The sequence below is a fragment of the Vitis riparia genome, chromosome 19, assembly GCF_004353265.1.
Source record: "Vitis riparia cultivar Riparia Gloire de Montpellier isolate 1030 chromosome 19, EGFV_Vit.rip_1.0, whole genome shotgun sequence".
NCBI classification, from domain to species: Eukaryota; Viridiplantae; Streptophyta; class Magnoliopsida; order Vitales; family Vitaceae; genus Vitis; species Vitis riparia.
Genome location: NC_048449.1, coordinates 5,134,677 through 5,155,416, shown reverse-complemented (window position 1 = coordinate 5,155,416; position 20,740 = coordinate 5,134,677). Strand labels below are relative to the sequence as shown.

The following is a 20,740-nucleotide window of genomic DNA, read 5'->3' as shown; positions in this document are numbered from 1 at the left end:
AATCATCTCTTCAAGAAATGATTTTTGTCTAGAACTTTTTTACAAAAATAATAAAAAAAAATCATTTATTCAAGAGATGATTTTAGCCTATAAATTTTGTTTTTTTAAATAATTTTTAAAAATTATCTCTGGCCTATAAGAGGCTATTTTTACTTCTAATCTAATTTCTTTTTCCTAGTTGGTAAAAACTACAACAGATTTGGAAATATTTTTTCGTCCATGATAGTTTATGAATTATTCTTTTAAACTACCCTACACTTATGAAAAACCCAACAGTCATTCTCTTCTCGGTCTTCTTTACTTCAACTTGTAATTCTTCTAAAGAACGGGTGAGATCGTCCATACATTGTTGTAATCTGGGATATTTGATTTATATCTAGTCCATTTCAAGGGTATAGAAAAAACAAATTTGGATGTAGGAGATGATGACCACTGGATAATTAGTCCAATGATGGATATTACTGCTAGGCATCTATGTGGACGTGACGATCTTCTTGAAGTCATACAAGACAAACATTATGCCAAATATTACGGGGCAAGGGAAAATATCAGGAGACTTGGAAAGCACCTAAAATCTTAGGCATTTTCTATCTAGGAACAAATATGAATTCTCTCACAACAGTTGCAGTTATCTTCTCCTATGTATTATCCCTCTTAAGAATCTCCATGGCATTAGACACCATAATTGTAAACCAACCCATTACAGATGGCGAGACCATCACTTCAGCTGGTGGGAGCTTTGAACTGGGTTTCTTCAATCCTGGTAATTCCAAGAACCGATACTTGGGGATATGGTACAAGAAAGCGTCTAAAAAGCCTGTAGTATGGGTTGCCAATAGAGAAAGTCCATTAACTGATTCATCCGGAGTTTTAAAGGTCACTCAGCCGGGAATTCTTGTTCTGGTGAATGGTACTAATGGAATTCTTTGGAATTCTACTTCATCACGTTCTGCACAGGATCCGAACGCTCAGCTTTTGGATTCTGGAAATCTTATTATGAGAAATGGCAATGATAGTGATCCAGAAAACTCCCTATGGCAGAGTTTTGGTTACCCATGCGATACTTTTCTACCAGGCATGAAGTTTGGATGGAACAGAGTAACAGGCCTGGATCGGCACCTGTCATCGTGGAGGAGTGCAGATGACCCTTCTAAAGGTAATTTTACTTATGGGATTGATCTAAGTGGATTTCCACAACTACTTCTGAAGAATGGTTTAGCTGTAGCGTTTCGCCCTGGACCATGGAATGGTATTCGATTCAGTGGAATTCCTCAATTAACAATTAACCCAGTTTATAGTTATGAATTTGTTTCTAATGAAAAGGAGATATCTGTTGTTATGAGGAATGTGTTAACTCCTGATGGTTATTCACGAAGGTTCACATGGACTGATAAAAAAAATGAATGGTCTCTTTACTCAACAGCACAGAGGGATGACTGTGACACTTATGCAATATGTGGAGTAAATGGAATCTGTAAGATTAATGAATCTCCAAAATGTGAGTGTATGAAGGGATTTAGGCCAAAGATCCAAAGCAATTGGGACATGGCAGACTGGTCAAATGGATGCATTCGAAGCACTCGGCTGGATTGTCAGAAGGGTGATGGATTTGAAAAGTACTCTGGTGTGAAACTGCCAGACACGCAGAGCTCCTGGTTTAATGAAAGCATGAACCTTAAGGAATGTGCTTCCCTGTGCTTGAGCAACTGCTCTTGCACTGCTTATGCAAATTCAGATATCAGAGGGGCAGGTAGTGGATGCTTGCTCTGGTTTGGTGGCTTGATTGACATCAGAGACTTCACTCAAAATGGGCAAGAGTTTTATGTAAGGATGGCTGCATCAGAATTAGGTATGGACTTTTCTTTTTCTTACCTGAGAAACATAAATCTGATACAAATTTCATAGTATATTTATGCAACGGTTTTTAATCAATTGTTCATCTTGCATACGTGCCTCTAGTTTTATCCTTCAATTTTGCGACTTAAAGCTTTACCTCTGTCTCAATTATTGCTGATGTGAAAATTCTGAGACCAACTACCGAGCACATTATTTCATGGAATAGTATACCTATTTTTCTCAAAAGACTAGCTTGTAAAGCAGAGGTCTACTCAAAAGTTGGAATATTTTTCTTTTAGATTTCAATTATAGTATGCTAGATGCTATAACACACCAATACACCAACTAATTTGTGCCCTCAAATCCTATGGCAACTGTAGTTCCTTGAACTCCTGCTTTGTTGGTTGTAAACTACAAATATATTTTAGATCAAGGATCACTACTCATAGGAATTTATAGTTTTTCTATTTTATTTCCTGGCTTTCCTTCTTAATTTCTTTTCTTCTGTGTTAAGAATCTTCTTCAAGCATAAATAGCAGCTCCAAGAAGAAGAGAAAGCAGGTCATTGTCATCTCTATATCAATTACAGGAATAGTTCTTTTAAGTCTACTCCTGAGCTTGTATGTGTTGAAGAAGAGGAAGAAGCAGTTAAAGAGAAAAGGTAAGTAACAAATCATAGTGCTTGTATCACCATGTGTATTAGTCAAAAGTACTTCTACACGTTGTCTGATTATGTAATAATAATAATAATAATAAAAGAGAGCAATGGATTGACTTGGCTTGATTTTAGAAATAATGAAATGATCTAGGCTTGGAAATGGGCTAAATTCTGAGTTGGTGAATTCTTTAATCCTTCTTTCTATTCTCCATTTTGCAGGATACATGGATCACAATTCAGAAGGAGGTGAAAACAATGAAGGTCAAGAACATCTAGAGTTACCATTATTTGACTTGGATACATTATTGAATGCCACCAATAACTTTTCTAGTGACAGTAAGCTTGGAGAGGGTGGTTTTGGACCTGTCTATAAGGTAAGGTTATACTTTGCCTTTTGGGTAGAAGACAAATTACAAGTTAATAAAACATTATAGATAAGTTGATGTCCCATATCCTCATAGTATCAAAATGAAGCAATATGTATCAAGGCCACTATATGCCTTAAAGTCTTGAAGTCAATGTATGTGCCAACATTTTTGTGTCTCTAGTTTATTTAGGACTCCTCATATTGAATATTGACAAGTTTATTTTAATTTGCAAAGCTTTCAGAATAAAAAGAATGTGATGTTTTCAGGGAATATTGCAAGAAGGACAAGAAATAGCAGTGAAGATGATGTCAAAAACTTCTAGACAAGGATTAAAAGAGTTCAAAAATGAAGTTGAATCCATTGCAAAACTTCAGCACCGAAATCTTGTAAAGCTTCTTGGATGTTGCATTCATGGCAGAGAAAGAATGTTGATCTATGAATACATGCCTAACAAAAGCTTGGACTTGCTTATTTTTGGTTTGACTCTTTAAAACCACTATATAGTTTCTTTGTCTATTTGAGTAGCTTCTCTTTTTCTCTGTTCTCCTATACATGCTAGGGAAATTCTTTATTTACCATGGATTTGACAAATCTCAAAGGAAAATCCCTAGGAACAAGATAAAGCATCGATGCATTTATTTAGAAAAATCTTTCGTATTTCTATTTTCTATAACATATTACCTCTTATTTAAAAAGCTAGGGGTTTGGAACCCTACCATTAAGATCCATTATCTATTTGTGTCTCCTTGATCGTGTTCTTTAATCACTGAGATTGAGCTTCAATTATAGTTACTTTTGTTTTTATATGTCATTGCTCTAAACAAATCTCATGGAATTTTAAATCATTTGTTTCTTGAAATATTTTCCATTTATTTTCAATAAGCCATGTAGTCAAAGGGGTTAACTTGAATGATAAAAAAATGGATAGATCAAAAGCGAAGCAAGGTGCTACATTGGCCTAAGCGCTTCCTCATTATCAATGGGATTGCTCGAGGCCTTCTTTATCTTCATCAAGATTCCAGACTTAGGATAATCCATAGAGATGTCAAAGCAGAAAACATTTTATTAGATATTGAAATGAGCCCCAAAATTTCAGACTTTGGAATAGCAAGAAGTTTTGGAGGAAATGAAATTGAAGCAAGCACAACAAGAGTGGCTGGAACATTGTAAGTATATTTAGTGATATGTATAAAGTCCTTATCTCCCTTGCTTATGAATTTAATCCTTTCTTCAATGGTTTCTTTCAGAGGTTATATGTCTCCAGAGTATGCAAGTGAAGGATTGTATTCCACAAAATCCGATGTTTTTAGCTTTGGTGTTTTGGTCCTAGAGATTATAAGTGGGAAGAGAAACAGAGGATTTAGCCACCCAGACCATGACCTTAATCTTCTTGGGCATGTAAGTATTGGGTAATATTTTCTTATTTCCTTATTTCACTAATAAAGGCGGCGCTAATCCTCTTTTCAATTCTCTAGGCATGGACACTCTACATAGAAGGTGGGTCTTCACAATTTATTGATGCATCAATAATGAACACCTGCAATTTGTCTGAAGTGCTACGTTCAATCAATGTGGGCCTATTATGCGTGCAACGTTGCCCAAATGATCGACCAAGCATGCATTCTGTGGTTCTGATGTTGGGTAGTGAGGGTGCATTACCTCGGCCCAAAGAGCCTTGTTTCTTTACTGATAGGAATATGATGGAAGCAAATTCTTCCTCTAGTATTCAACCCACCATTACACACTTGGAAGCTCGGTAGAAGATGCTTCATGTTGATGTTTTGTTGTCTTTAGACCTATGACCATATAAGCTTAAGTTTCTACTACTTTTGGTAACTTTTCGCAATCACATTGCTTAGCTTCTAACAAAAGACTCATCTAAGATGTTATCAGGTGATTAGTTTTTGCTATTGCTTTTTGTATGGTTTGATGATAGTTGTTGATAGTATATAAGTTCAATGATAGAAGTTGACTATATAATAAAAACTATTCTTTTCAAAAATACTAATTACTTGCACCTTGTAGAGAAACCTTGACCCTATTTTTGGTCCTTTGTTGATCTTTGATTTTTGCTAAAAAGGGGGTTTCTCTTTAAAATAAGTTAATAAGATTACTATTTTAACATGTCAGAGTCAAATAAAAAATTAAAAAGAAAAATATGACATTTTAACATTTTATCATCAAGAACAAGAGGTCAAGTAGATTCTAGCTGCAAATTGGGATTGATTTTGTTATATATTTGAAGGGAACATATGCCAATTAATGCTAGAATATATATCCAAGGAAAATGATGGATTGATCATGGCCAACCTGTGGACCCGCATTTTTCATGTGCGCCCTCACTCGATCGGGGAGACTCGCTTTTTATTTGTGAAAAATTAATTTTTTGAAAAGTCGGAGTCACCACTTATTTTATTTTATTTTTGAAAGGGAAAATAAAACAAGAAATAAAACCCTAAAAAATGACTCCACAATTTTTTGAAAAAGCATGTTTTTGAAAAACCCGAGTTTAAGTTCGGGGATCAGGTTATCTATTGGGAAGATACCTTTAAAAGGTAACACCCCTCTAAGCCCTAAAAAGGTCTCTACTGACTAAGTTGAGGGAAATATGACAATTAATTGGTTAATTGTAGATACCTAGGTAGGCTAAGTGATTTCAAAAAAATTGCATGCTAAACAAGATTAAATCACAATAAAGGAGAGTTAGGGTGCGTACCCAGACCACTTCTCAAGCGCTATCACAAAACATCAGAGTTAGTATAGAAGTATAGCACATAACATGTATTTAATCATAGCGAATCAAGCATACATCTAAGCACCTAAGAATCACATCAAGCATAAATGAAATTCATAACAACATGCATATTCGTAAAAATTTTGAAAAGTAAGTGATAGAGAGCGCACCTGGATAGCAAGCATAATTTATAACGTGCTTCCTCAAGTTGTAAGGGGTTAGATAATAAATAATAAAATACAGAAATCCTAGCATGCTCGTTATCTAATTAGCATAGCAAAAGTGATCGAAGTATACAGAATCATCAATTATCACATACATTTTGTACATAATTCCTAAAAAATAGATAGACATAATTTCAACAAGTGACAAAGGTGGCAACAAAAATAATTTTTGAAAAGATTTTCTTATGTAAGGGTTTCACCAATTCCCCAATCGATATACACGAATTTAGCCTAGAATTATCCCATTTATTTGGGACCACAAGCTTTGATTCGTGTTTTATTCAAAACTATAATTTTATTTGAAAGATGTGAACCGATCAAAACATGGTTGCACATTATTTAAAAAAAATGAGATTTTGATTCTAAGAACTCTAAATGAATTTTTGAAATGGATTGTTAAGGAAATCTTTTGATTCTAAGAAACTCTAAATGAATTTTTGAAATGGATTTTTAAGGAAATGAGATTTTGAGAATAGTGTTATATTTTAAAAATAAAAAGAAATTAATTTGAAAGCAATAAAGTGTATGAATCAAAATACCAAGCAAAACAAAAGAGAACAAAATCACAAAGTAGAATTTTTGACAACCAAGAAAATTGAAGGTGAGAATGGAGGCTAATCTTCATGAGTTTCCAAAGGCCTCAGAAAGAAAATCAAATTAAATGAAGGATCACTAAAGCAACAGGCAAGGCATTCTAAATTAGATAAACTAACAAAGTATCAATTCATGAACTAACCACTAGGATTTTAAAAGCATATAAGTTAAGATAAGGGTGATCAGGAACTAACATTAATGATTTTAAAACAAAAACTAAAAAAAAAAGGGATCAATTCAGCTAATGAACTAAAATTATAGAAGTACCTAAACTAATTAAAATGAGTTTGACTAAATTAAACTAAAAACACGAACTTTCATACATAGAATTAATTTTACTAATGAACCAAATCAAACTAAAAATATGTACTTTCAAGCATAGAATTAATTTTATTGATGAACAAAAAATTATAAAAGTATCTAAACTAAATAGATGAATTAAATTAAATCAAAGTACACTAAAAACATGAACTTTTAAATAAAGAATCAATTTTATCAATAAATAAATAAAACTATAAAAACACATAAACTAATTAAATCAAAGAATACTAAAAATACGAACTTCCAAACATGGGATCAATTTTATTAATAAACTAAAACTATAAAAACACCTAAAATAATGAATATAAATTATTAAATCAAAGCAAACTAAAAAAAAAAAAAAACTGAAACTTTCAAACATGGGATCAATTTTATTAATAAACTAAAACTATAAAAAAAACACCTAAATAATGGATATAAATTATTAAATCAAAGCAAACTAAAAAAAAACTGAAACTTTCAAACATGGGATCAATTTTATTAATGAACTAAACTATAAAAAAAATATAAACTAACTATAATGAATCAAATTAAATTAAAGCAACCTAAAAACGCAAACTTTCAAACATAGGATCGATTTGATCAATGAACTAAAACTATAAATGTATTTGAACTAAATAAATGAATTAAACTAAATCAAAAGTAAACTAAATCAAAAGTAAACTAAAGACATAAACTTTTAAATATAGAATCAATTTTATTAATGAACTAAAACTATAAAAGTATCTAAACTAATTAAAATGAACCACATTAAATCAAAGCAAACTAAAAACATGAACTTTCAAATATGGGATCAATTTTATCAATAAATAAATAAATGAATTACAAGTAATTAAAAGAGTAGCAAATACATGAATAAATAAATAAATAAAACTCAAATGTTTTCAATCTGATGCAATCAATCAAAATTAAATAGGGATCAAATCATTCTTTTTTCTAATATAATGAATCAAAACTAAAACACACAAACTCATTCAAGCTATACTAACAAATAAATTAATACTAAATTAAATTGGAATTAAAAAAAAAATGACATCTAATAGAAAAAATGAAAACTCTTTCAAAAACTAACATGTGTTATGAAAAAATCCGCCTTTGATGCGTTAAAATGACTCCTCCTAGAAAATCCTTTGTTCCTCTCTCTTTCAAAAAAGAATATCACGTGTCCCCTTTGCTCGGAAAATTCTCTCTTGCGTGTTCTCTAAAAAAAATCCTTATGCATGTTCTCCTTGCCAAAAAGTTCTTATGCGTGTTCTCTTTGCCAAAAAATTCCCCTCTCACTTACCTCATGACGGCAGCTTACTCCTTATATGGCTGTGAGAGATTCCCCATTTTTTTCCTTATTTCTCCAATCTTCCCAAAAAAACCAATCCTCCCAATTTCAAACTTTCCTTCCAAAACCTTCCAAGGAGAGTCCCACTTTCCTTAAACTCCAATGGTAAGTTTCTTTGCAAAAGCATGAAATTTTTTGAAATTAAATAATTAAAACCGTGCAAGTCATACAAGTCATGCTAAAAATGTCTTAATGGGCCAAGTGTGCCTAAATGAGCCTAAGGTGAGACTAGGTGGGCCTAACTAAATGGACCAAGGATGCCTAAATGGGCCTAGGGTGCCTAAATGGGCCTAAGGTGCCTAAGTGGGCCTAGGGTGCCTAAATGAGCCTAAGATGGTGCCTAATGGGCCAAGTGTATCTAAGTGAAGCTTAGTCTAAATCAAGACTGTTAAGGATCACAATAAGGGGTCAGATAAATCTCTCAACCAAAGTCTTCGAGGTGGCTCAAAAAAGGTAAGTAGTATGAGTAGCAATGGGCCACCAAGAAACTATTGTGGAGCACTGAAAACGAATTTAAAGACATGTACTAAAGGGAGAAAATTGAGGGTCTACACAACCAACCTAAATTTTCTTATCCTATGTACTTCAATAGGAAATCAGCTCTTCATAGATGTGAGACAATCATTGGAGCTGTTGGCAGCTTTAAGCTAGGGTTTTTTCAGCCCAGATAATTCCCAGATAACTCCACAAATTCAGGCTTAGGCATATGATACAGGAAAGTGTCTATGGAGACGGGTATAATTCCCACTCGGTTAATTCATTAGATGAATGACAGGTTGTAAAGTCATCTGGTATAAAACTCCTAGACAGGCAAAGCTTATGGTTTAATCAAGTATGAACCTCAAGGGCGTTGTATGGCTTATGTTAATTCAGATATAAACGAGGAAGTGGATGCTTTGCCTGGTTTAGTGATTTGATTGGTAGATATAGCTGAAAATGGACAAGAGCTTTATTTAAGAATGGCTGCATCAGAATTAGGTATGAACTTATCTGTTCCTTACATAAGAAAAGTAAAGTTGACACAAAACTTCAAAAGGAAAACAGTTTCTTTTATCTAAAGCACTAATAACCTGAAGTTTAGCATCGGTCCACATAAAATTTCAACATGTTTTAGCTTTCAATTACAGTTTAATATATAGCATAATGCGTGCATGAACACAGGAGATAAGACGTTGAGAGTGCAAAACAGAGCAGAACATAGAGATATGATCACAGCATGAGAGAAACACAACTGACCTTGGTTTCTTCTCTCTCTTTTCCTTTATATGGAGAAGATTACAAATTGGTTGGAGACTCTTAACTAATTCTGTTTTTCATCTAATTCTAAAACTAACCTCAACTAACTATGACATTTTAAAGCTTAGCCTTAACCAACTCTGAAACTAATTTGTTCTGGAGCATGCTGCCCAACACGCCACCTCAAGGGAAATGAGGACACCTTCACATTGAACTCAACCTTAAGGATTATGAACCAGATTCTGACAAGGGCTTTGTTAGTATGCCAGCTACCTGATCTTTTGTAGGTACATACCAAATGTCTAACTTTTTCTACAGCACTTTGTCTCATACAAAATGGACATCTACTTCGATTTGTTTGATGCGAGTGTGTGCAACTAGGTTTGCAGCAATGCAGGCTACCCCAAACCTAGGACTAATTAGTTGCACATTGTAGGGGAAACCTTGTCACTGTTTTTGGTCTTCTGCTGATCTTTCATTTCTTCTAAGAAGGGTTTTGGTTTGTCTCTTGAATGATTTAATGAAATTACTATTTTAATATGTTAGAATCAAGTAAAGTAATAAAAGAAAAAAAAATATGACCTTTTAATTAACATTTTAGCATCAAGAACAAGAGGTTATTTATATAAACAATCCATAGAAATCACAGTGAAACCTAATTAAAACAATAACTGATGGGCTTAATTATTTTCCGGGGCTAACATGTGAGATTTACATAGATTCTAGCTGCAAATTGGGATTGATTTTGTTATTTATTTGAAGGGAATATATGCCACTTAGTGCTAGAATATACATAAAGGAAAAATGATCGATTGATCATGGTCAACCAACCATAATTGTCTTGTTCTATGTAAGTCAACAGTAAATCAACTCCTTATAGACAGTGAGGTAATCACTGGAGCTGTTGTTAGCTTTAAACTGGGGTTTTTCAGCCCGGGTAATTCCACAAATTCAGACTTCGGGATATGATACAGGAAAGTGTCTATGGAGACTCGTATAATTCCCACTCAGCTAATTCAACGGGAATTTTAGGGGTCATGGACCAGGGAACTCTATCCATTCCCAAGTGCAATCCATTCATGAAGAAGGTCCAAATGTTGAGCTTTTCGATTTTGAAAATCTTGTCATGAAAATTGGAGATGATAGTGATCCAGAGAACTTCCCTTGGCAGAGTTTTGATTATCCCTGCAATACTCTTCTACAAGGCATGAAATTTGGAAGAAACACAGTGACAGGTCTGGATTGGTTCCTATCCTCATGAAAGAGCATGGATGACCCAATTAAAGGTGATTTCATATATTGGCTTGATCTTAATGGCTTTCCACAACTAATTATGAGGAATCGCTCAGGTATGGCATTTTGCTCTAACAGTGGAATGATGTTCAATTTATTGGGTTTCCTCAATTAACACCAAACCCAGTTTATAGTGATGCTTCTGTTTTTTATGAAAAGGAGATGTGTCTACATATGAGCTTGTTAATAGCTTATCACGAGACCATTGAAAATGTGAGTGTATGGAAGGACTACTCCACTAGATCATCAGATGAGTGACAGGTTGTAGAGTAATTAGGTTCCTTACATAAGAAAAGTAAATTTGACACAATACTTTAAAGTGGAAAACAGTTTCTTTTATATAAAACACCTATTATCTTAAATGTACCACTGATTCACATAAAGCTTCAACATTTTGTTATTTTAACTTTTACTAACAGCCAAAGATAAAAATATCAGTAGTCACATATATATCGGTATTTCGATTTTGTGGATATACCGGAAATATATCAATAGATATTTTGACATAAAATAATAAAATTTTTGAAAATATTTAAAAAATTCTAAAAAATTATATAGGAAGTAAAAATAGATATTTTAAAATTATTTATCTACATATATATAATTTGTCATATTTGGTAATAATATTCTCTACATCGATAAAAAAAAATATAAATTTTATAAATATACATTTATTATTGAGTTGCATTATAATTATTTTATAATATTATTATGATAATATGTCTAATTTTAAAATATATTTAATATTGAAATTATGATCCATTTTAATTTAAATGTATTCAATGATATCAAATAAATAATAATATATGTATAATTTTTTTAATGTTTATATTTATTATATTTAAAAAATATATAGATTATATATAAAAAAAACTATTAAGAAATTTATGTTTTTATATTTTTAGTAATAAATTAAATCAAATATAACAATAAAATAATTATAATTTATTTATTTAATAATAAAAAATCAGTGAAATATAGTAAAATATTCAAAAATATTGGTTGAAATACAGAAAAAAAAAAATCAATAAAATATTTGTAAAATATCCAGAAATATTGGTTGATGGATATATCTTCCCGAATTTTATATCAATATCCATGGATATTAGATATATCCAGATATTTTAATCCTTGCTTAATATTGTAGAATGAATGCATGAACATGCCTCTTGAATCTGGGCCTGTTGGGATGTTTTTGAGAGGAGATAATATGTTGAGACGGAAAAACAGAGCAGAACATGGGAGATAAAATCATGGCATCAGAGAAATACAACTGACCTCTGTTTCTTCTTTCTCTCTTTTCTTTTCCACAGAGAAGATTACAAATTGGTTGGAGACTAACTGATTCTGTCTTTTATCTAATTCTAAAGCTAACCTCAACTAACTGTGGTACTGTTAATGCTAATCTCAATTAACTCTGAAACAAATTTTGTTCTGGAACGTTCTGTCAAACATGCCACCTCAAGCAAAATGGGGACTCCTTCATAGTGAGCTCAACCTTAAGGATGTTGAACTGGGATATAGACAAGACCATTGTTAGTATATCAGCTACCTGATCTTTTGTAGCTAGGTACATACCGAATGTCTATAACTCTTTCTGCAGCACTTTGTCACGTACAAAATGGACATCTACTTCCATTTGTTTGGTGCGAGCATGTGCAACCAGTTTTGCAGTAATGCAAGCTACCCTAATGTTACCACACCAGATTACGGGACGTGAAGAACTAGGGACTTGTAGCTCTTTTAGTAAGGCTTGTAACCAGGTCACCTCTGCTGCTGTGTGAGCCAATGCTTTGTATCAAGACTCAGTGTTGGACCTTCTAACAACCTTTTGCTTACGTGATCTCCATGAGACAATGTTAGGACCAAGAAAAACATAGAAGCCATTAGCAGACCTTGGATCATCAACACATCTGACCCAATCAGCATCTGAGAAGCTAGTGAGACTGAATCCAGAAGCTGATTGAATGTGCAGGCCATGATCAATGCTCCCATGCAAGCATCTCAGAACTCATTTACAAGCTTTCCTATACATATCAGTGGGACAATGTAAAAATCGACTTAATTTATTTACAATGTAAGATACTTCTAGTCGCGTAATTGTGATATATCATAATGCCCCTACAGTGTTGTGATACAACTTCTCATTGTTCAACTTAGGTCCAGTAGAACTGGATAGCTGTAGGCCCATGATTGCTAGTGTAGGGCAACTTTTAGCTTGTTCCATGTTCCGTGTCTTGTGGAACCCCAAAACACTTCAATTCCAAGAAAGAACGGAAAGCTCCCAAGTCTATACGCCCATATAAATTTGAGTCCAAAGCTGGTAACAAGTCGCGCGAGGATAGTTCCAAAGTTGGAAAAAAAAAAAAAATTAGAGAATCCAAATAACAATAGCCAGCAGGCGTGTCTTTTGGGCCAGTTAGTCAGTTCAAAAGTCTTCCTAGCACATCCAGACAAGTCATGAAAGCTACTCCTCAATTTTCCCTGTATGCATTTTTATTTTCAATCCTACTAGTGGCTGTGACATGTCCTATCAACTTTGGCTAGGAAAGGTACCGTAGTTTAAAAAAATAATTCATAGACTATCCTACACAAAAGAAATATTCCCAAATTTATTATAATTTTTGTCCATTAGGAAAGAGAGATTGAATTTGAAGTAGAAATTGTCTCTTGGACGTTTTATTTTCTTTTAAAAAAATATATACAAAAATCATCTTTTAAAGGGATAATTTCTATTTTTTTTTAAATTATAGGCTAAAATTATATCTTGAAAAGACATTTTCTTTTTATTATTATTATTTTTTTAAATTCTAGGTAAAAATAGTCTTTTCATACTTCTAAAAATTCTTTTAAAAAATATTGAAACAAAAATTGCCTCTTTAAAACATGATTTCTTTTTATTTATTTATGCAAAAAAATTATTAGCTAAAGGAAAAAAAAAATCAAAAGACAATTGTTTAAGAAAAAAAAAATTAAGGGAAGAAATTATATCTTTAAGAAACGATTTCAAAATTTTTTTTTTGTCTTATTATTTTTAATAATATTTTAACTACTAATATATTTTAATAATAAAATTATTATAAATATATGTATTGTAAAATTAATTGATTTTATGTTTATTATTATTGATATATTATTTATAAAAATATAAATTATATTGATTATATTATAATGATTAAAAAAAATATTTTGATCCTCATCTCAACTTTTAGGTGATGTAGTATTGTATTATTAATTAAAAATAAAAATATAATTAAAAATTAGAAAACATGTTGTAATTATACAATAATATAATTATTATAAATATATGTATTATAAAATTAATTAATTAATTCTATATGTTAAATTTAATATATATATATATATATATATATATATATATATATATATATATATATATATATATAATTATAATTATTGGGATATACTATTTATCAATAATAATATTTATAAAAGTATAAATTATGTTTAATATTTAATATTAAAAAACACTATTTTATATTAAGTTAGATATTGATTTTAAAAGTATTTTAGTCTTTGTCTCCGATTTTATCTTTAAATGAATTTAATTAATTATAACTATAAATAGAAACTAATTTAATTTTATATTATTTTTTATTTATAAGATAAATAATAATATTTTAATTTTTAAATATTATCTATTACTTTTTGTTCGTTTCACTTTCAAAATAAGAAAAAAAAATATTATCAATTTTATGTGAAAATTGAGTTTATAAAAAAAAATATTTATTACAAATTTCTTTTCTTTTTTTTTTAATTTAGTAAATATTTCTTTTTACAAAATGAATAATTTATCTCGTTTTAATTCTGAAATTTATTTTATTAGATACGCTTTAAAATTAGAAATATTATTCTTTAATTTAAAATTTAATCATAAAAGGAATAAAATATAGAAAAATAAATTAATTTATGATTCAAGAAATTAATTTTGAATAAAAATTTCAACATTAAAAGACATAACTTTTTGAATATTAATCCATTTAAAATGAAACAAATAATTTTCTGAGTATTAATCAATTTAAAATTAATTTATTTTTCTCAATTTTTTTACAGTTAAATTTTAAATTAAAGAATAATATTTTTAATTTTAAAGTTTATCTAATAAAATTAATTTTAAAATTAAAACAAAACAAAATTATTCATTTTTTATTTAATAAACTTAAAAAAAGAAATCGGTAATAAATTTATTTTTTATAAACTCAAATAGCATAAAATTGATAATAGATTTTTTAATACGAAATTTAAAGGAACAAGAAAATAAAGTTTCAAAATTAAAATAATTATTATTTATATTGTAAATAAAAAATAATATAAAATTAAACTAGTTTCTATTTATAATTACAATTAATTAAATTAATTTAGAGATAAAATTGGTAATAAAGACCTAAATATTTTTTATCAATATCTAACTTAATATAAAATAGTATTTAAAATCAATTAATTTTACAATATATATATTTATAATAATTTTATTATTAAAAGATATTATTAATTAAAATATATTAAAAATAAGAACTCTCCTTTATTTCTTTCTTTTTCTTTTCTTTTCTTTTCTTTTCTTTCTTTTTTTTAAAGAATTTTTAAAAATAATTTCTTTAAGAGACATTTTTGCCTATATGAGGTTATTTTTACTTCAAATTTAATGTCTTTTTCCTACTTGATAAAAACTATGATAAATTTAGAAATATTTTTTCTATTATGATAGTTCAAGAATAATTTTTTTAAACTACCTTACACTTATAAAAAAATCCAAGATTGATTCTCTTCTTGGACTTCTTTACTTCAACTTGTAATTCTTCTAAAGAAAAGGTGAGATTGGCCACACATTGTTCTAATATGGGGATAAACTAATACCTAGCCCATTTTAAGTGGTATAGAAAAATCAAATTTGGATTAAGGAGAAGATGATGACCACTGGACAATTAGTCCATCTATGGGAGGCGATGCTTTTCTCTAAGTCATACAAGTCAAACACAATGCCAAATCTTAGGGGGCAAGGGAAAATACGAGGAGACTTGGAAAGCACCTAAAATCTCAGGCATTTTCTATCTAGGAACGGCTATGGATTCTCTTACAACAGTTGCAGTTATCTTCTCCTATGTATTATCCCTCTTAAGAATCTCCGTGGCAGTAGACACCATAATTGTAAATCAAAACATTACAGATGGTGAGACCATCACTTCAGCTGGTGGGAGCTTTGAACTGGGTTTCTTCAGTCCAGGTAATTCCAAGAACCGATACTTGGGGATATGGTACAAGAAAGTGGCTCCTCGGACAGTGGTATGGGTTGCCAATAGAGAAAGTCCACTAACTGATTCATCAGGAGTTTTAAAGGTCACTCAGCAGGGAATTCTTGTTCTGGTCAACGATACTAATGGAATTCTTTGGAATTCTGGTTCATCACGTTCTGCACAGGATCCAAACGCTCAGCTTTTGGAATCTGGAAATCTTGTTATGAGAAATGGCAATGATAGTGACCCGGAAAACTTCCTATGGCAGAGTTTTGATTATCCATGCGATACTCTTCTACCAGGCATGAAGTTTGGATGGAACAGAGTAGCAGGCCTGGATCGGTACCTGTCATCGTGGAAGAGTGCTGATGACCCTTCTAAAGGTAATTTTACTTATTGGATTGACCCTAGTGGATTTCCACAACTACTTTTGAGGAATGGTTTAGCTGTAGCATTTCGCCCTGGACCATGGAATGGTATTCGATTCAGTGGGATTCCTCAATTAACAATTAACCCAGTTTATAGTTATGAATATGTTTCTAATGAAAAGGAGATATATTTTATTTATTCTCTTGTTAACAGCTCTGTTATTATGAGGCTTGTGTTAACTCCTGATGGTGAAGCTCAGCGGTCCATATGGACTGATAAAAAAAATGAATGGACTCTTTACTCAACTGCACAGAGGGATCAGTGTGACAATTATGCAATATGTGGAGTAAATGGAATCTGTAAGATTGACCAATCTCCGAACTGTGAGTGTATGAAAGGATTTAGGCCAAAGTTCCAAAGCAATTGGGACATTGAAGACTGGTCAAATGGATGCGTTCGAAGTACTCCACTGGATTGCCAGAAGGGTGATGGATTTGTAAACTACTCTGGTGTGAAACTGCCAGACACACGGAGCTCCTGGTTTAATGAAAGCATGAACCTTAAGGAATGTGCTTCCCTGTGCTTGAGCAACTGCTCTTGCACTGCTTATGCAAATTCAGATATCAGAGGAGGAGGAAGTGGATGCTTGCTCTGGTTTGGTGACTTGATTGACATCAGAGACTTCACTGAAAATGGGCAAGAGTTTTATGTAAGGATGGCTGCGGCAGACTTAGGTATGAACTTTTCTTTTTCTTACCTGAGAAACATAAATCTGATACAAATTTCGTGGTATATTTATTCAAAGGTTTTGAATCAGTTGTTCACCTTGCATACGTGCCTCTAGTTTTATCGTTTGATTTTGTGACTTAAAGCTTTACCTCTGTCTCAATTATTGCTGATGTGAAAAATCTGAGACCAACTACCATGCACATTATTTCATGGAATAGTATACATATTATCTAAAGACAAGAGTGTAAAGCAGAGGTCTACTCAAAACTTGGAATATTTTTCTTTTAGATTTCAATTCTAGTAAGCTAGATGCTATAACACACCAATACACCAACTGATTTGTGCCCTCAAATCCTATGGCAATTGTAGTTCCTTGAACTCCTGCTTTCATGGTTGTAAACTAGAAATATATTTTGGATCAATGGTTACCGCTCATAGGAATTTATGGTTTTTCTGTTACATTTCCTACCTTTCCTTCTTAATTTCTTTCCTTTTGTGTCAAGAAGCTTCTTCAAGCATAAATAGCAGCTCCAAGAAGAAGAAAAAACAGGTCATTATCATCTCTATATCAATTACAGGAATAGTTCTTTTAAGTCTAGTCCTGACCTTGTATGTGCTCAAGAAAAGGAAGAAACAACCAAAGAGAAAAGGTAAGTAACAAATCATAGTGCTTTTACCACCATATGTATTAGTCAAAAGTACTTCTACACATTATCTGATTAGGTAATAATAATAATAATAATAAAAAGAGCAATGGATTGACTTGGCTTGATTTTAGAAATAATGAAATGATTTAGGCTTGGAAATAAGCTAAATTCCGGATTTGTGAATTCTTTAATCCTTCATTCTATTCTCCATTTTGCAGCATACATGGAACACAATTCAAAAGGAGGTGAAAACAATGAAGGCCAAGAGCATCTAGAGTTACCATTATTTGACTTGGATACATTATTAAATGCCACTAATAACTTTTCTAGTGACAATAAGCTTGGAGAGGGTGGTTTTGGACCTGTCTATAAGGTATGGTCATACTTTGCCCTTTGGGCAAGAAGACAAGTTACAAGTTAATAAAGCATTATAGATACACAATTAAACATCTTGAGAAGTAGTTGATGTCCCAATGCTCATAGTATCTAAATGAAGCAACATGTACCAAGGCCACTACATGCTTTAAAGTCTTGAAGCCAGTGCATGTGCCAACATTTTTGTATCTCTAGTTTCTTTAGGACTCCTTGTATTGAATATTGATAAGTTTATTTTAATTTACAAAGCTTGCATAATAAAAAGAATGTGATGTTTTCAGGGAATATTGCAAGAGGGACAAGAAATAGCAGTGAAGATGATGTCAAAAACTTCTAGACAAGGATTAAAAGAGTTCAAAAATGAAGTTGAATCCATTGCAAAACTTCAACACCGAAATCTTGTAAAGCTTCTTGGATGCTGCATTCATGGCAGAGAAAGATTGTTGATCTATGAACACATGCCTAACAAAAGCTTGGACTTTTTTATTTTTGGTTTGGCTCTCTAAAACCACTATATAGTTTGTTTGCCTAGTCGATCGACTTTTCTTTTTCCTCTCCTATGCATGCTTGGAAAAATCTTTATTTACATTGGATTTAACAAATCCCAAAGAAAAATTGTTGGGGACAAGATAAAGCATAGATGCATTTATCTAGAAAATCTTTCTTACTCCTATTTTCTCTAACATTTTGGCTCTTAAATAAAAAGTTAGGGGTTTTGAACCCTACCATTAAGATCCACTATCTATTTGTGTCTCCTTGACAATGTTCTTTAATCACTAAGAATGAGCTTCAATTATAGTTACTTTTGTTTTCATATGTCATTGCTCTAAACAACTCTCATGGAATTTGAAATGATTTGTTTCTTGAAATATTTTTCATTTATATTCAAATAATCCATGTAGCAGAATTGGTTAACTTGAATGATAAAAAAAATGGACAGATCAAATGCGAAGCAAGATGCTAGATTGGCCTAAGCGCTTCCTCATTATCAATGGGATTGCTCAAGGCCTTCTTTATCTTCATCGGGATTCCAGACTCCGGATAATCCATAGAGATCTCAAAGCAGAAAACATTTTACTAGATAATGAAATGATACCCAAAATTTCGGACTTCGGAATAACAGGAAGTTTTGGAGGAAATGAAATTGAAACAAACACAACAAGAGTGGCTAGAACATTGTAAGTATATTTAGTGATATGTATAAAGTCTTTATCTCCATTGCTTGTGAATTTAACCCCTTCTTTTATTGTTTCCTACAGAGGTTATATGTCTCCAGAGTATGCAAGGGAAGGATTGTATTCCACAAAATCCGATGTTTTTAGCTTTGGTGTTTTGGTTCTAGAGATTGTAAGCGGGAAGAGAAACAAAGGATTTAACCACCCGTATCACGACCTTAGTCTTCTTGGGCATGTAAGTATTAGGTAATATTTCCTTATTTCAATATATAAAAGTAGTGTTGATCCTCTTTTAAACTGTCTAGGCATGGACATTCTTTATGGAAGATAGGTCTTCAGAATTTATTGATGCATCAATGGGGAACACCTACAATCTATCTGAAGTGCTATGCTCAATCAATTTGGGTCTATTATGTGTGCAACGTTTCGCAGAGGATCGACCAAGCATGCATTCTGTGGTTCTGATGTTGGGTAGTGAGGGTGCACTACCTCAGCCCAAAGAGCCTTATTTCTTCACCGATATGAATATGATGGAAGGAAATTCTTCCTCTGGTACTCAATCCACCATCACAAATTTGGAAGCTTGATAGAAGATGCCTCATGTTGATGTTTTGTTGTCTTTAGACCTATGACTTCAACTACTTTAGGCAACTTTTCTCAACCACACTGCTTAGCTTCCAACAAAAGACTCATATAAGATGCTGTCAGGTGATTAGTCTTTGCTGCTACTTTTTGTATGGATAATGATAGTTACTGATAGTATATAAGTTCAATAATAGAAGTTGACCATATAATGGAAGCTATTCTTTTCAAAAATACTAATTACTTGCAGATTGTAGGGGAAACCTTGACTCTGTTTTTGATCTTTTGCTGATCTTTCATTTCTTCTAAAAAGGGTTTTGGTTTCTCTCTTGAATGATTTAATGAGATTTCTATTTTAATATGTCAGAATCAAGTAATGAAAAAAAAGAAAAAAGAAAAATATGACCTTCTAACATTTCAGCATCAAGAACAAGAGGTTATTAATATAAACAATTCACAGAAATCAGTGAAACCAAAAGCAATAACTAATGTGCCTGATTATTCTGTGGTGCTGACATGTGAGATTTACATAGATTCTAGCCGTAAATTGGGATTGATTTTGTTATTTCATTGAAGGGAATATATGCCACTTAGTGCTAGAATATACATCCAGGAAAACTGATTGATTGATCATGCCCAACCATCCAAAATGGTCTTTTTCTATGTAAGTCAACAGTAAATCAACTCCTTATTGATAGTGAGGTAATCACTGGAGCTGTTGGCAGCCTTAAACTGGGGTTTTTCAGCCCAGGTATTTCCACAAATTCAGACTTAGGGATTTGATACAGGGAAGTGTCTATGGAGAGTGGTATAATTCCCACTCAACTAATTCAACGGGAATTTTAAAGGTCATGGACCAGGGAACTCTATCCATTCACAAGTGCAATCCATTCATGAAGAAGGTCCACATATTGAGCTTTTGGAATTTGAAAATCTTGTCATGAAAATTGGAGATGATAGTGATCCAGAGAACTTCTTTGGCAGAGTTTTGATTATCCCTGCAATACTCTTCTA

At 31.9% G+C, this 20,740-nt stretch overlaps 1 protein-coding gene across 1 annotated transcript; it reads left to right on the top strand.

Moving 5' to 3' along the window:
- The first annotated feature begins 1,062 nt into the window (after positions 1-1,062).
- LOC117909145 (G-type lectin S-receptor-like serine/threonine-protein kinase At4g27290) lies at positions 1,063-19,981 on the top strand. Its single transcript, XM_034823036.1, is given in 13 exon segments — positions 1,063-1,849; positions 2,627-2,868; positions 3,129-3,339; positions 3,791-4,028; positions 4,110-4,260; positions 4,338-4,618; positions 15,559-16,952; positions 17,451-17,597; positions 17,813-17,967; positions 18,251-18,461; positions 18,910-19,147; positions 19,229-19,379; positions 19,450-19,981. Coding segments are annotated over 13 exon segments (4,473 nt in total). The 5' UTR covers positions 1,063-1,077; the 3' UTR covers positions 19,732-19,981.
- Positions 19,982-20,740: the final 759 nt, after the last annotated feature.